This window comes from Phytophthora sojae (assembly GCF_000149755.1).
Source record: "Phytophthora sojae unplaced genomic scaffold PHYSOscaffold_21, whole genome shotgun sequence".
Classification (NCBI taxonomy): domain Eukaryota; phylum Oomycota; class Peronosporomycetes; order Peronosporales; family Peronosporaceae; genus Phytophthora; species Phytophthora sojae.
Window position 1 is genome coordinate 125,141 of NW_009258135.1, and position 14,537 is coordinate 139,677.

The following is a 14,537-nucleotide window of genomic DNA, read 5'->3' on the forward strand; positions in this document are numbered from 1 at the left end:
TCTCAGCAATCCTGCGCTAAAACCTGGTAGTTTGTGAGACTCTGGCATCTGAAGCAGCAGATATGGCGGGGTTTCGAGCCATTTTCTGCTAAACAGGAAGATTTCCCCGTCCAATGTGATCTTTTGCTGCCGTAGCCGTGCGCCCGGGCGTCAATCCGGGCCGACACAGTCGGGGGGAGGCTCGGCTCGGCTCGGTTCGTCTGGGCCCGCCGCATGCCATTGGATGGCGGTCGTCGGGCAGCAGGACCGACAGCAATAGCAGTGACCCACCCACCCGGCAGCACCTCGAAGAAAGATTCGGCCATTTCTTCACTAACGTAGTGAAGAAGAAATGGCCGATTCTTTCGGGCAGTCAGTCGGTCGGGCAGTCAGTCGGTCGGGCAGTCAGTCAGTGGTCGCACGCCTGTTGTCCATGCTCTTGCTCACTCGCTCGCAGCAGCGCGGACTGCAGGTGTCGCTCCTTGCGCTGCCCTCATCGACCTGACCATTCGAGCCGATGGCGTCCGTCCTGCTTGTCGGAGGGGGGGAGTTAAGGCTCTATTTGAGGGTTATTTTTGTCCTATAGTAGCCTGATATGCAATATGTCGTGACTGGATTGATCCGACCGGCTGTCTGGTGGGGGTGGCAAAGCAAGGTTGAAGATCCCTTGCCGTTCGTAGCGGTGTGAGCGCTGCCTCTGGTGTCATGCATCGGAAGTCGTAGGTCGTGGTCGTTCGGATCTTCGCCAGAAGAGTCGCTGGGCGCAGCTGCTGTAGTGGTGGTTTGCCCCAATGCACGCTGAAGAGCTGGCCGAGGAGCTCTGCAAGCGAGTCTGGGTGAGTGGTGTCCGTCTTCCGTGGAGTACATCGCGCTTGGACTCCGATAATGTTCATGTGACCTTCTATGCGAACGTAGGTGGTTGCGGGTGTGGCGACGTGGAGGAGTTCCTGGAGTGCCTGGATGATGACCTGTCGTGTGTTCTCTCGACTGGAGTTACCAGTTGCGTTCCCATACTGCCTGCTCTGTGGACTGCCCAGAACCCGTCCCGCAGTTGCTGATACAGGATCCACCCTCCGCCTGCGGTTGCTTGCTTCGGTGTGCTAATTGCACATCGTAGCAGCCAATGCTCGATGGCTGGCGTCCCAGTGCTGGTGTCCACTGTCGTCAAAATGCTTAAGCATGTTTCTAAACACCATGCCTTGATTCGGGTCTTGTTCGATTTCTTCCAGGCCGCTCCAATTGCTTGCAGTTGGTAGATTCCTGCTGACCAGACTGCAGCGCTGGTGTCACTCGGGGAAGTTCGTTCATTGTTGAAGACAGCATCGTTTCTCAGGCGCCACAGCAAAACAGGAGTCACTGTGGCCCAGACCCGCCATATCGTCGTCATTGCTTCATCGTGGTGGGGTGTCCAGGCTGGTATACAGTGTTGTGCGTGTGCTAAAAAGTCATGGGTCGTGCCTGGAGCTGTTCGCGTTGCAAGTGCTGCTTGAAGTTTTGTCATTTCGCTGAGTGGACATGCTCTGCCGAGCCACTTCGAAACCCAGCGTTGCCAAGCTAGTTGGGCCTTCTCGCAAGTCCATACGATGTGATCGATTGTTTCGGCTTGGCATGAGCACGTGGGTTCTGGACAATCACGATGCATTGGCCATCCTGAGTGGAAGAGGTTGAGCTCTCCGATTGTGATACGGTAAATAGTCCAGCATTGATACTCCGTGAAAAGTCCTCGCGATTGCCAGAGCTGGGTGGGGCTCTGTTGCAGAGCAGCTTTGCCCCACGTAGAGTGTTGCTGTCTCCAGAGGAGCTTGTCAAGGATAGGCTGCAGCGGGTGTAGCAGTTTGAGTCGTATTGTTCTGGAGCGCTGCTTGCGGAGTGCTGCAGTGACCAAGAGGCCTCGGGTATTTGTTGGCACCTCCCATGGGTAAAGTGCGGTGCGTGGCGTCGGATGTAGCACCAGTCCTCTCATTCGCTCCCACGCTTTAAGAGCGGCAATATCCGCCGAGGCCTCAATGCCCGCGGCGGTGGTTGCTATATGCCAGGTCCGTCCGTCCGTGTTCCGCTGGAGTGTTAGCGCTGGTCGTATGGCTCCTCCAGTAGTGTATGATGCAGTTACTAAGCTGCTGCTGGAAGAAATATTCCAAGCCCAGTCCAGAAAGAGCGTGGGGAGTTCCAGAAGCCGCAATTGTCGATCAGGAATGGCCCAGTAGTTCCATGGAATGTTATGTACGATGATCTTGCACCAATCAAGTACATGTTGGAGCTTTCTGCTTGTCGTTCGGGCTGGTCTGATGAGGGTTCCTGCGGTCGATCCTGAGCTGCGTCCACTTGGAAGCATGATGCTGATGTCCCGATCAGCTTTATGCTGTGCTTTCCGACCTACATCACCGGCCATGATCGCGGCAGCACTGCGGGAACGGTCTGGACAACCACAGATTTCAGCGTAACAGCTCGGAAAACTTGAGCTTTGTGAAGTGCACTCACGGCTTTTAGTTCCGTCCACGGAGACACTGACCAGACTTACAAACTCGCTGTCATCCGGGCCGGAAGTCTCCAATTGCTGTTGGATAGGAGAAGACTCAGCAGAGGTGCTCGTAGAAACAAGTGATGCACCATGGCAAGCCAATCCACCGGTCCATGCAGATTTCATGCTGAATGCGCCATGGGACAACAACGCTTGCATCCTAGACGCCAAAGGACGACCTCTCAAGACTCAAGATTACCCAACCGTTGTTGCTCGGGGTGCACCAATGCATGCCATGCTGCGAAGTAGACATCATCCGCAGAGTGGAGCCATGTGTCCGCCAAGTTGCTCCGTGCGACCGTAAGTGCGGTCGCGATATCCTGAAGCCCGAGGCCCCGTATTGATGCGGGGTGTAGACGAGAGCTGGGTTTAACTTGTGACTTACGGGTTCCGTTCTTGTGGTAGCCGCCCATATGAATCCCTTCTGCAGCCTCGTAAGTTCTCGCAGCATTTCCTTTGACGGTATAAACTACTTCCCCATGTAGAGGATCGCTGGAAGTGCAATCGCATTGAAAAGGGTTACTCTCTGGGTGATAGAGTTTCCCATGGTAGCTGCGATGCGAAGTCGTCGTTGAATGCTCTCAATGCGAATGGTCCAGTTGAGCTCGTTGGTGTCATGGTTGCCGACCCAGTATCCCAGTTGCCGGGTTGTCGCTGTGGGTGCTAATACTGGAAACCCCTGCCAGCGTGCTGGAGCCTTCGCTGTGTTAATACCGATCAGGACACTCTTTTGAGGCTGCACTTGGAGGCCTGATAGTGCGCCAAATTTCTCGAGAAGTGGTTTAATGATCAAGCTCTTTAATTGACGCCACCGTCCTGCTTGTCGGAAAGATTGGGGGGGCGTGCCATTCATGTACAATACACAAATGTATCCACATCTATCTGTCTCGCAAACTTCAACTTCGTGCATACTAAACGCAAGTGAAATGTGCATGTCCCTAATGCTATGCTATGTGCATGTATTGCATCAGCAAATTATGCACTGTGCAGGGCCTGGTACGCCCGCAGCATGTTATCGAGGCGTTAGCAGCAGTCTCTGAGAGCAAGCACACCGAAGCTACACCAGCTTTCAGTTGACTGGGCGAGCTGTAGCAAAACGCTAACAGAACTAGCGCATAACGTTCTGACACTATGTATTATCGGATTAGAAGCTACGATACATGAGGCCGTGACCTCAGAGCCAACTGCCGACTGCATTTCGGTGACGACTTCGTGGCCGCGGACTTGCGATCGCTAATGGGCCGTGTAGCTTGCGGCGGTGACTACGACCATGAGCGACACGCTGAACTTGGTGGTGGTGACGGGCACGGTCATCTCGACGTCCGGCTTGGGCGAGCCGAACTGGATCTTGACGCTGTCTGCTGTGCACCAGCTTGCTTGTCGGCGACCGAGTCGGAGGCGTCGCCAGTCTCCTTCAGCCGTGCCATGGAGCTTCACTGTCGGGTCCGCGCCAGTGTCTTGCGATTCTCCAACTTGAACTTCTGCTGTCCAGTACTTTGGCCGTGGGCGTGCAGCCCGGTGCATAGCTTTAGCTTGTCTTCGTCGCGCTCGACATGCACGAAGTTGGCGCCCGCGCAGACCTCTCGTCCGCGCGCCCCCGCAGGATGGTGGAAACGGTGCTGGCTGGGCTGGATGTGTCGCTGATGTCGGCGATTTCGGAGTGATCCTCATCCGCTCCGTGTCGGTGTCTGAGCTACTTCTGCTCGCAAGCCCCCACACCACCCGTTGTCGTTGTCGTGCAGCCTGGAAGCAGACTTCAGTGGTTCAACTGCAGAACGTTGTTATCAGATTGGTAGTCCAGTGGGTTCAGCGAGTACAGATCTTCACGGGCTCGGTCCCCACAACGGCCAAACTCTTCCAAGTCGCTTGACCGCAGGATCTGCTCCGCCACCGTGCGCTGCAATTGCTGCATCTGAGTTGGAGCTAGCTTTACTTGGGCGAGGACCAGCAGCTTGAAGGCTTGGCCAGCAAACCGCAAAGACTCGAGGTGAAGCGTCTCGACGGACCAACCATCACGACCTGGAAGCACGAAATACATGTCGACGACCTTCCACATCGGAGCGCGCCATCGAAGGTCGTCCCAGGGTCTGGATGGCCAGAGGCAGTAGTTCCACCGCAGGAATCCGTCAAGCTCGAAGAAGAATGTGAGGTACCTGACGAGCTCGCCTTCCACCAGTGGCGACGATACGAATTGGTTGGGGAGCGCTGGTCCGCAGCAGACGTACCAGCAGACATGGCCTCCACGGGCGCGAGCATCATTAGCCAGACGTCGCGTTACCTCCAGATCAGCGCATGCCAGTGGTAGCAGCGGGACGTAGTCGGCCACTTGAGGCGGCGCGTAAGCCGGAGAGAAAAACTCGGAATGGTTCACTGCCAGCTTGATGCGGAAATTGGGCGCCAGGCGCTGCATGAAGCGAAGCTGTTCGTGAAATACGGCCACATCGCGCGGCTCATCCGCACACATCCGCACTCGATCGGCGATTTCCAGCGCAACGCAATGCGCGTAGAACTGCTCGATGAAGGCCTCAACCTCGGAAACTCGTCTCAAATAGCGCACGCGTTGGGTAGTACGATCCTGGCAACGGATACGCCAGCCATCGATCACAAAAAAAGCAGGAGTTTGCGAATTAGCTGTGGGAGGCGAGGGTGGTGGGGATGACGAAGTGTTCTGGTGCTCTTGGCCCAGATTACTGCCGTTACCATTGCCATTGCCATTTTGCAGCACTGACTTTGGAGTTTTCGAAATACTGTACATGTATAATATACATGTACATGTGCCGGTCGGTTAATTTAATGCAGCAACAACCATCAATATGAGTTGGGGACAATTGACACTGCGTGTAATACATCTTCACTGTGTTACGATGACGGTGCATTGCGTTAGTCCGTGCTGAAGGGGGGACGTCGAATCTACTCCAAGTAGGTGCTTTTGTATTACCTTCTTTCTTGGTCTCCATTTGTACTGAACTGTGTATGCCGTAAGTTGAAATTGACTTCAAATCGAGGAAATGAATCAGATGAACCGACCCCACAAATCACCGACATCCGTCAACTCGGGGAGCCCTGGTGAACAGCACGAGCTCTACGCTGACAAGATGGTCAACATAGTCATCGTCAATAGATACCGTACCATGCCGCGTTCTGCACGAGCTTTTCGTTGGCAGCACCTCTGCGCGGCTTTTCGGCTGCTACCTGTGTGTCGAGTCGGCCAACGCGCTCCTGAGCTCATGCCTCATTCTTCGATTCACCCTCGAGCGTTAACAAAACACGCGAGGCGACTCTCCACTAGCTGACCCTCTTCGACAAGCTCTTCGGACCCCGGCCCAGTTTTCCGTCTACAATCACCATGCTCAGCAGCACCAAGATCTTCTTCAAGTGCATCGCCGCCGTGGTCCTCTCAACCAGAGTCAAGGCAGAGGTGCAAGTGGCCCAGACGCTGGTCGGCGGCCCGTTCGTTGGCGTTGGCGTCCCCGGTGTTGCAGACATCGGCGTGGGTGGTCTGGGCGTCTACGGCCCTGGTGTGGGCGTGTACGGCCCCGGATACGGCTACGACGGCTACGGCTACGACGGCTACGGCTACAATGACGGCATCTAGAGGAGCCAACCAGATCAGATGGACGGACAAGAATACGATCATCGACCGCTCCGGGAGCGGTCGATGATCATATTCGTAAGCAGGAACGGCACATTGCGAGGCCTCGAGGATCTTCTTGAAGTTCTGCACGCCCTCCAGGCTCTCCACCTTGAAGAGTTCTTGGGCGCGACGAACTTGGGCTCGAGCGGCCAGTGCACTCGTCTACGAATGAACGGGCGGATCTCTTGTACTTCACTGGCCTTGCGGATGAAGGACGCCGCGACGAAGTCGATGTCGTGCTCCACGCCCCAGTCCAGGTCGCGGGTGTCCTTCTCCAACAGCGCCGGTAGTTCCACTACGAGACCGAGCAGGTTCACGCCTCTGGGACTGCCGATCTCCTCTGTCTTCTTGATCTGGCACGTGATCTCGCCCTGGCCCACGGCCGTGCACGTGAGGCGGATGAGGCCGTCCGGCAGCAGCACCATGTCGCCCACCTTGACCGGATCGGTTTCATGCTGCACAGCAGAGCAACGGTGTCGATTAGTTCGACCTTCATCTGTGGCAGCACAGGAGAGAGAGACGCATCGACGCAGTACTTACTGTCGTCGGAGAGTGGTCGAGGCAGCACTTGGCACAACAGCGCGGCCATCGCAGGGCTTGAACGCGACTTGAGCGGCTGGCCGGGCTTGATGTCTTGTCGTCGACGGCGCCGATTCCGAAATGACTTCATCCAGTCGCAGAGGCTTCTCCTGGCAAGCCCCCACCACCCGTTCCGGTTGACGTGCAGCCACAGCGACGACTATGCTGGTTCAACGCTATTCCTGCGTCGTTATCAGACCACGCCATGCCTGTCGAGGTGTACCGTTGCCCCCACCAACCAATACTCGCGGCATCGAAGCGCCTGGCGGCTTGAGGCACCAGCTCAATGTTCATCGACTGACACCTCCTTGAAGCATGGACTGCCATTGTCTGCCTTGCGTTGGCGCCAGTGAACACCACGCGGACGGGAACACCCGAGCGTGCAAGTCACAAGCACAACCCACCGATTCAGTTGGCGACCATGCGCCAGTGCGTGTCAACTCGTCCATTCTCAGTTGAGCAACCAACCAAAGTGCTCAGCTTCTGTAGTAACCACACCACAACTCCACCAAGCAGAAGCGTCGACAGGCCCCCGTAGCGTAGCATTGGCCCAATCAATCGAAGTTCAATTGAAGAGTCTACACCAGATCAGATGCGCGTACTCCATAGTCTCCCCTTCAACTCGTGTGGGGCCTTCTACAAGTTCTTTGGGTTGAAGTCTGCAGCTTGGCAATGCAAGACAAAAGCTCAACAAGGTGAATCCGAAACCAGAAACGTCTGGGATATCGACGAACATGAGCCAACCACACTCACGCGGAACCCTCCAAAGCCAGCAAGTTCCAGGCAAGCTGGTCATTCTCGAGACTCGACAACATTGCGCGAAAATCACTCGCCACCACCAGCCCAACCGGCTGAGCAAGCCATATCGACTCGTCCGTCAGCGACGTGCAGGTCTGGTTCGCCGTCGTCAGCACCACCCGATTCCAAGCTGACCCACAATACGAGTCGTATCGTAGAAGTTCTACGTCTGCAGTCTGAACGAATTGCCCGGCGGCTCCAATTACGTGTCAACCTCCAGCTATTCAGGTTTCCAGCAGAGCAGCAGCAGTTCGTCGTCGTCCCCGCACTCGCACGACTTCTCCCAAGTCAACTCGGACGCGTGGCTTCCGGCCCCTCCAGATCTACCAGAGAACCTCGATGGTCTGGCCTCGTTCGTCGAGCGAGCAAGCGCCGCTAACGCGAGGGATATGCAGTGGAACCAGGAAGAGCTCGACTACTACTCGGACATCCTGCGCGAGTCCGGGCGGTTCAAGCCAGTCTTCAGCAAAAGTGCCGTCGGCAGCGGCCACACCACCACCAGCAGCAGCCACTCGCGACGAACTCAGAGCTACACGCAAGGTTTCCACCCGGGCACCTCCCTGCCCCCTCCCGACCACGAGAAACTCGACCGTAGGACGACTGGGTGCGGCTTCTGAAGAAAATCGAGGAATGAGTCATATGAATAGCTTTACCGCACAGATCATTTACCGCACAAAAGGCTAGTTATCCCACGAAAGCCAACGCATGGCCAAAGCTCGTCTTCAAAAGCAATGTTGAAGTAAAAAAAAACAATCTGCGCTTCTTCACTGCATTTAGTATGCAGATCAGGTCCAGGATTTGAACATGCTGATTGTGAGACCAAAACGAAAGACCTGAGCCAAACATTCACAGCTTAGGATCATGACATGACTTAGTTCCTCAGCGCGTGTGCCCCGTTCGGCTTCCTGTTCTAGCAACACTTCGTTGTGCTCTCTCTAGGTGGAGAGGTGTGCATGAGGTATTTGGCATTGGGTTGTGTTCAAAATCATTGCCACTACTGCTACTTGTACTATCAGCTACTAATCAAACATGCCTCCCTTCCCAACTTCTCTTGACAGCAAGATTCATTAGCTGCAATAGCACACGCTGTTCATGCTTCTATGGGTGGTGCTCAATTGTATCCCATTCGCGACTACTGCACTGTACACTGAGTACCGTAGGTGCCTTTCAGTCAAAGCAGTGCACGGTGCGCTGCGCACACTTGGGCTGGTTTGAAACCAGTGGTTTCCTTTCACACTCTCAACATCGATACTCCACAGGTAACTGACACACAACTCGTTAACTTAGTTTACCTACTACCACAGCATGTATGTGGTACATATACTTTAGAATTGTGTAGTCTAGCTAGCCTACAACTTGTGGTCTTGTGGCCCACAAGACAAGCCTCACTCCTGCTTGGCTGGAAGAAAAAAGCGCTTCAATTCGTAGCGAGGTACCACAGCCGCAGCAAGGTAACAACCTCTCCGAAGCTAAGACGCTGCACTGTGAACAACCCTGGCCGACCAGCAGCAGAAGCAGGACCAGCAGCAGCAGCAGCAGCGCTTGCGCGTATTCGAGCCGTCCGAGCCGGGCTCTCCGACTGCGCGCACACCTCGTTGGGCTCCGCGTGCACATCACGCACCGCCTGACGCGCACCATAGGGGTGTCGTGGGCATCGATACGTGGGTGCCAGGCTCGCTCACAGTGACGGCCAAAGTGCGCGCGTTGGCGCTCGACTCGGAGCACGGCAGCGGCGAGCTATGCGAATTTGAACAGCAGGAACAGCAGCAATGCACCCGGATAATCTCCGTGGACTTGGCGTGCTCCGCACTCACAGGGCATCTAGAGCGCCTTCGCCTGCCGGTCGGCGCGTCACCTGTAGTTACCGCGACGGACAGCGTCTGCCTCAGCACCACGTCACTTTCCGTGTCTTCGACCACCAAATAGCACAGCTTGCATAGCGCAGCATGTCGTGCTGCACGTGGTGCGAGGCAGAGTTGACCCGTCGAAGCCATAAGCCACTTCCTGGCGGTCGATCGCGTACTCGTCGTTGGAGACGACATGGCTCAAGACAGCTGACTTCATGCTGAAGTACACGCCCGCCCGTCCGCCCCACCTGCGCTTGGTAGTCCGAAATGCTGATCTTGCTGGCGTCCTTCATCAGCATGCTGTAGTGCAGCTTGACGGGCGCCAGCTTCAGATCCGACGCGATGTTCTTGTTCTTGATCTTGAAGCTCTTCCACGCGCTTGCCCTTGAACCGTGGTCACCGAGGAGAACACAATCGCCCAACCGCACCGCAGCTGATTGTCGTGGACAACGAGTCGACAATGGTGTCGTGTTCGTCCATACGGAGGTACAGCTTCATCACGTCGCCGCAGGCAGGGGCGTACCCACACAGAGCCCGTGCCCACATCCTTGGCGTTCTTGTCCACGGCGCTCACCTTGCGCGGGTCGTCGTAATAGTCGACCAGGACCTCGCAGCACACGGGTATCTGCGAGCAGTGCTGGCCCAGCCGAGATGGCACTCAAACAGTCTTGAGAGTCGAGCGGACAGCGTTGGGGGTCGTCTATCGACGGATTCCGTAGCGGGGGTCGCTTGGGCTGCAACCCAGGCACCGCGGCGGCTCGGTCCGTCGCGGGGTTGGATGACTGAGGGAGCTGGGCTTCCCAGCAGCCACCACGGCAGTCGCTCCGCTCAGTTTCGTTGTGGAGTGAGGCGACCTACGTCGTCAAAGCATGACAGATGTGATCAAACCACAAGTTCAAAGAAAACGTACGCTCTGATCAAATCTAAGACCTGTTCTGCATAAAACCCATTTAAAAATCTTCCTATACTATAATGTGGCGTTCTACATGTAGATGCCGTACCCATGTCTTGTGGTAAAAAAAATCAATTGGAAATTCAAAACATAACCAACACGGGTAGGAACTGTAGGCTGTAGGCCATACTTCTGCCGCTATCGTCATCCCTCCCGTCCCTGCGTTCCAACGTATGCAGCCTCTCAGGCGTGGTCAAGGACACGGCATCAAGCAAACCATGTCCTGTGCTGACTACCCATTAGTTACTCACCGAGAGCACGGCGCAGAGCGCTCATAGTCGTCTTGATCCAGCAACGAAGGGACCCCCGTGGTCGCCTCGCGAATGTGCAATATCAGCGTGTGCCAAATGTCGACCCACCCATTGCAACCCGCGTACCAGTAGATGTAGCGAGCATCACTGTTCATGCGCTTTCGTCCACTGCGCCGACGGTTTCTCTAAAAAAGTGGTTGATTATTAGTTAACAAGAGTGCGTCTCCTTCGTTTGCCGTTGCCCGCCAGATCTATTACCTCACTGTATGTGCGCTTGCCGGCAGCCTTAATATTCTGGCGTAAATCGATGCCGTTGGCCATGTACCCTCGCTGGAGCAGGAACTCGCCATTCTTTTCATGCTCACGGATCGCCCTCTCCGCCGTTCTCGTCTGACGAGACAAAACGCTCATTCGAATGAACTCACCATCTCGTAACGTTGGCGTCTGGTTTGTGGTGATGCGGTCTCGTGCTCTCCTTGTTTCGGGGTCGTACTTTGGGATGTGTTCCACCTTCTTCGAGTCGGCAATGTGTTTTTTGCGTCCAGCCATAATAATGAACTCGTGCGTCAGGTCGGTCTTCTGAGGATTGCGAGTGGACGTCCGGGACTTCCAGTTCAGCAGTTCTCTAAGCTTCCGAATTTCAGTCAGTAGCTCTTCGTGACGGGAAGCGGCGAGAGCATCAGAAGAACGGGCAGCAGCAGCCTCTTGGCGCGCAGCAGCGATCTCTTGGCGATGTTCTGCAAACTGATGCTGAGCTTGCTCCCGTACAGCAGCAGTCTCTTGACGAGCAACAGCAGTCTCCTGGCGAGCAGCAGCGATCTGTTGGCGAAGATGACGATCAGCTTCCTCAAGTCGACGATTTCCATCTTCTCTTACGGCGGCTATCTCTGCCCGTGACTCCTCAAGTCGATCATTAATCTCCTGAATACTTCTTTTGGCCTCGGCGCGTATCGTATTAGCCTCGGCCCGGGCGTTTCGAGCGTCTTTCCTGGCTGCGCGTAGATTGGCGCGCAGCTCGTCCAGCACTTTCAGGTCCATACCGCTTTTAAAAAATCAAAATGAAAGCTCGCGTAGTGCATCAACGAGGTTAAATCCAAACAAAAAACCTTGCACAGATGACGTGTCGATGGTCCCCGGCAGTTGCACCCTTTAGTACCAAATGTATGGTACAGCGTTTCTATACTGCTTTCGTTTCTAAAAAGCCTGTGCTATCGTTCCAGCACAACCAAGACGGCGCAAGACAAAGCGACGCCAAGGAGCTGCGAGGACACCGCGCCACCAGGACCAGCCAGACGCTGGCGCTGCGTGGACCCAGCGCCACCAGGACGAGAAGGACAACGTGCCCCATGAGCTCATGGGCCTGCACGCGCAGTTCGTCAAGATCCAGGAGAAGAAGCAGGAGCTCCTGGAGGAGGAAGGCAACACCGTCGACGATGAGTGAATGAAGCTGTCCAAGGAGCGTAAGCGCTGGCCCAGCAGCCGTGTCAACATGAAGGGCGAGAACGAGCTGTGGCGCGATGAGGACAGTTGTTACGAGCAGGAGGATGCGTACGTGTGCCTGGAGGCCGAGGCTCGCCAGACGAAGGTCAAGATCATCGCGGCCGACCTGCTCGCGCTCAAGACGGAGATGAACGCCCGTACGCGCTCGCTCGTCCAGCGCTGCACGCGTCACCAGGCCCTCCGTGCTGCAGAAGCTGCTCGCGGCGGTTAACGAGTACAACGAGTGGGGACAGGTTTTCGAGCTGGACGCGCTGGTTGGGTATATGCCAAAGAAGCCGAGGACATGATTGAATGCGTCACGTCCAGACTGCAGCACGCCAACTCGGCTGTGGTGTTGTCCGCTGTGAAGGTTATTATGAAGTTCCTGGAGAACGTCTCGGACGCGGACATCGAGAGGAGCTTGTCCGAGATGGCCCCGCCCCTCATCACGCTGCTGTCCGCGGAGCCTGAGATCCAGTACGTGGCGCTGCGCAACATAACCTGATCATGCAGAAGCGCCCCGCCATCCTGGCTAACGAGATCAAGGTCTTATTCTGCAAGTGCAACGAGCCGATCTACCTCAAGATGGAACCATGCCTCCTCTGTCCGAAGCGTTGGAACGTACCCAAGAAACTCCATACTTATATATATAAAGTACTTCAAGTAATAATAAAGTATATGTTAGCCGAGATTGAAAACTTCCCATAATTTCATTATATCAGATTTCATCCGTTACCATGGCTGTTTTCCTCGTCTTTCTCCTGCGGCTTCTACACGTACTCGACCTGTCTCCTTCAAGGAGACTCCTTGGTCCACGTGCAGACCACCGACGCTCTTAATGTCAGACTTGTCGCCCTTCTACCGACGCGACGATCCATTCAGGTCCTTAGCACGGTCGTTACGCTCCTCTTGGTGGATCACGCGGTGCCTGAGTAAACACCAACTTCTGCAAGTCGGCAGTACGCACGGCCTGCTGGATCCGAAGTCTCGCCTCCACCTTTGAGTGCTCATGTAGCGAGTCGAGGACTCAGTAGCCAGCGTTGTTCATCAGCTCCGTGTGAAGGCAGATCTTCTCCTCACGCTTGGCCTCCTCGTCCAGCAGGAGCTTCGTCTCCTTGTCGATGAGCTTGTTGAACTGGGTGATCGATGATACCGTCGTACCAAATGCGGGCCGTCGAGTAGTACGCCAAGCTCTCGCGCTCGTACTTGTTCAAAGTGTGCTGCTTGAAGGCTGCCTCCTCCTCGGCGGATCAGTTCTCTTTGCGGCGCTCGTAGTTGTCACGCTGCATCTCTGCCAACACACCGGCAGCCTGCTCTCCGCCCATGACGGAGATGCGGGCGTTCAGCCACATGTACAGGAAGCGCGACGAGAACGCTCGACCGCACATACCGTAGTTGCCTGCATCGTACGACCCGCCAATGATGCACGTGATCTTGGGCACATCGTTCGAGACGGCCTTTACCATCATGTCACCGTCCTTGGCGATACCGCCGTGCTCGGCCTTCTTACCCACCATAAAGCCCGCGCTGGCTGCACAACTCGATGAAGTGAGCGGCCTTGACGGAGAACTCGGAGAACAAGATGTCATAGTTGGCCACAATACCCACTGGGTTCCCGTACAAGCGCGCGAAGCCCGTGACCATGATGGGGCCGTACTCCTTCTTGAACTCGTCGAAACGACTGCCGTCCACGATGCGGGCAATGACCTTCCTCACGTCAAACGGCTTGCGGGAGTCTACAGGAATGACGCCGCCAAGCTCGTCCGGCGAGTACAGCGGCTCCTCGACCGGCGTCTGCGTGACGAAAGGCTGCTTGCGGTAGTTGAGGTTGCTGACAAAGCGCCGCGCGATATCCAAGGCGTGAGCGTCGTTGTTAGCGTAGTGGCCGGTCACGCCGGACGTGCGGCAGTGCATATCTGCGCCGCGCGAGCAGGTCGGCCGCGATGATCTTGACCTTCGTCTGGCGAGCCTCGGCCTCCAGGCACACGTACGCATCCTCCTGCTCGTAACAACTGTCCTCATCGCGCCACAGCTCGTTCTCGCCCTTCATGTTGACACGGCTGCTGGGCCAGCGCTTACGCTCCTTGGACAGCTTCATTCACTCATCGTCGACGGTGTTGCCTTCCTCCTCCAGGAGCTCCTGCTTCTTCTCCTGGATCTTGACGAACTGCGCGTGCAGGCCCATGAGCTCATGGGGCACGTTGTCCTTCTCGTCCTGGTGGCGCTGGGTCCACGCAGCGCCAGCGTCTGGCTGGTCCTGGTGGCGCGGTGTCCTCGCAGCGTCTGGCTGGCCCTCTCTGGCAAGCTGCGACGCGTGGCATACTCGACGACCCTCCACACGCGGTGTACACGGGTCCCATCAACCCTGGTGACAAAAATTGCGCCCGGGTGTCCATTTCTCTGTGCCCATTTCTCTCGAGGGAACTCGCGTTCAACCCTTTTGACACTCAAGCAGGCCCAGATTTTGTCACCAGGTTTGATGGGCGCAAATTTTGTCACC

General features: G+C 55.9%; 9 protein-coding genes across 9 annotated transcripts; 3 read left to right on the plus strand and 6 right to left on the minus strand.

The window, feature by feature from the left end:
- Positions 1-1,144: 1,144 nt before the first annotated feature.
- Positions 1,145-1,738, minus strand: PHYSODRAFT_415290 (hypothetical protein; the record flags this gene model as incomplete). Its single annotated transcript, XM_009541271.1, has 1 exon — positions 1,145-1,738. A coding segment is annotated over one exon (594 nt), but the record flags the coding sequence as incomplete, so codon positions are not given.
- Positions 1,739-2,972: 1,234 nt separating this feature from the next.
- Positions 2,973-3,275, minus strand: PHYSODRAFT_415154 (hypothetical protein; the record flags this gene model as incomplete). The annotated part of the gene is made up of 1 exon (XM_009541272.1): positions 2,973-3,275. A coding segment is annotated over one exon (303 nt), but the record flags the coding sequence as incomplete, so codon positions are not given.
- Positions 3,276-3,730: 455 nt separating this feature from the next.
- On the minus strand, positions 3,731-5,206 carry PHYSODRAFT_342785 (hypothetical protein; the record flags this gene model as incomplete). The annotated part of the gene is made up of 4 exons (XM_009541273.1): positions 3,731-3,933; positions 3,993-4,137; positions 4,275-5,072; positions 5,198-5,206. 4 exons carry the CDS (start codon positions 5,204-5,206, stop codon positions 3,731-3,733), a joined length of 1,155 nt encoding a protein of 384 aa, XP_009539568.1.
- A 299-nt stretch (positions 5,207-5,505) lies between these two features.
- On the plus strand, positions 5,506-6,092 carry PHYSODRAFT_342786 (hypothetical protein; the record flags this gene model as incomplete). Its single annotated transcript, XM_009541274.1, has 2 exons — positions 5,506-5,595; positions 5,787-6,092. The coding sequence occupies 2 exons, from the start codon at positions 5,506-5,508 to the stop codon at positions 6,090-6,092; spliced, it is 396 nt and encodes a 131-aa protein (XP_009539569.1).
- Positions 6,093-6,130: 38 nt separating this feature from the next.
- On the minus strand, positions 6,131-6,801 carry PHYSODRAFT_342787 (hypothetical protein; the record flags this gene model as incomplete). The annotated part of the gene is made up of 2 exons (XM_009541275.1): positions 6,131-6,586; positions 6,622-6,801. The coding sequence occupies 2 exons, from the start codon at positions 6,799-6,801 to the stop codon at positions 6,131-6,133; spliced, it is 636 nt and encodes a 211-aa protein (XP_009539570.1).
- Positions 6,802-9,197: 2,396 nt separating this feature from the next.
- On the plus strand, positions 9,198-9,633 carry PHYSODRAFT_289293 (hypothetical protein). The gene has a single exon (XM_009541276.1). It carries the CDS (start codon positions 9,278-9,280, stop codon positions 9,446-9,448), a length of 171 nt encoding a protein of 56 aa, XP_009539571.1. The 5' UTR covers positions 9,198-9,277; the 3' UTR covers positions 9,449-9,633.
- Positions 9,634-9,730: 97 nt separating this feature from the next.
- PHYSODRAFT_249218 (hypothetical protein) lies at positions 9,731-9,980 on the minus strand (the record flags this gene model as incomplete). Its single annotated transcript, XM_009541277.1, has 1 exon — positions 9,731-9,980. A coding segment is annotated over one exon (250 nt), but the record flags the coding sequence as incomplete, so codon positions are not given.
- A 1,985-nt stretch (positions 9,981-11,965) lies between these two features.
- On the plus strand, positions 11,966-12,832 carry PHYSODRAFT_289295 (hypothetical protein). The gene has a single exon (XM_009541278.1). The coding sequence runs from the start codon at positions 12,000-12,002 to the stop codon at positions 12,267-12,269; it is 270 nt and encodes an 89-aa protein (XP_009539573.1). The 5' UTR covers positions 11,966-11,999; the 3' UTR covers positions 12,270-12,832.
- Positions 12,833-13,287: 455 nt separating this feature from the next.
- On the minus strand, positions 13,288-13,951 carry PHYSODRAFT_307994 (hypothetical protein; the record flags this gene model as incomplete). Its single annotated transcript, XM_009541279.1, has 2 exons — positions 13,288-13,568; positions 13,642-13,951. 2 exons carry the CDS (start codon positions 13,949-13,951, stop codon positions 13,288-13,290), a joined length of 591 nt encoding a protein of 196 aa, XP_009539574.1.
- Between the last annotated feature and the right edge of the window lie 586 nt (positions 13,952-14,537).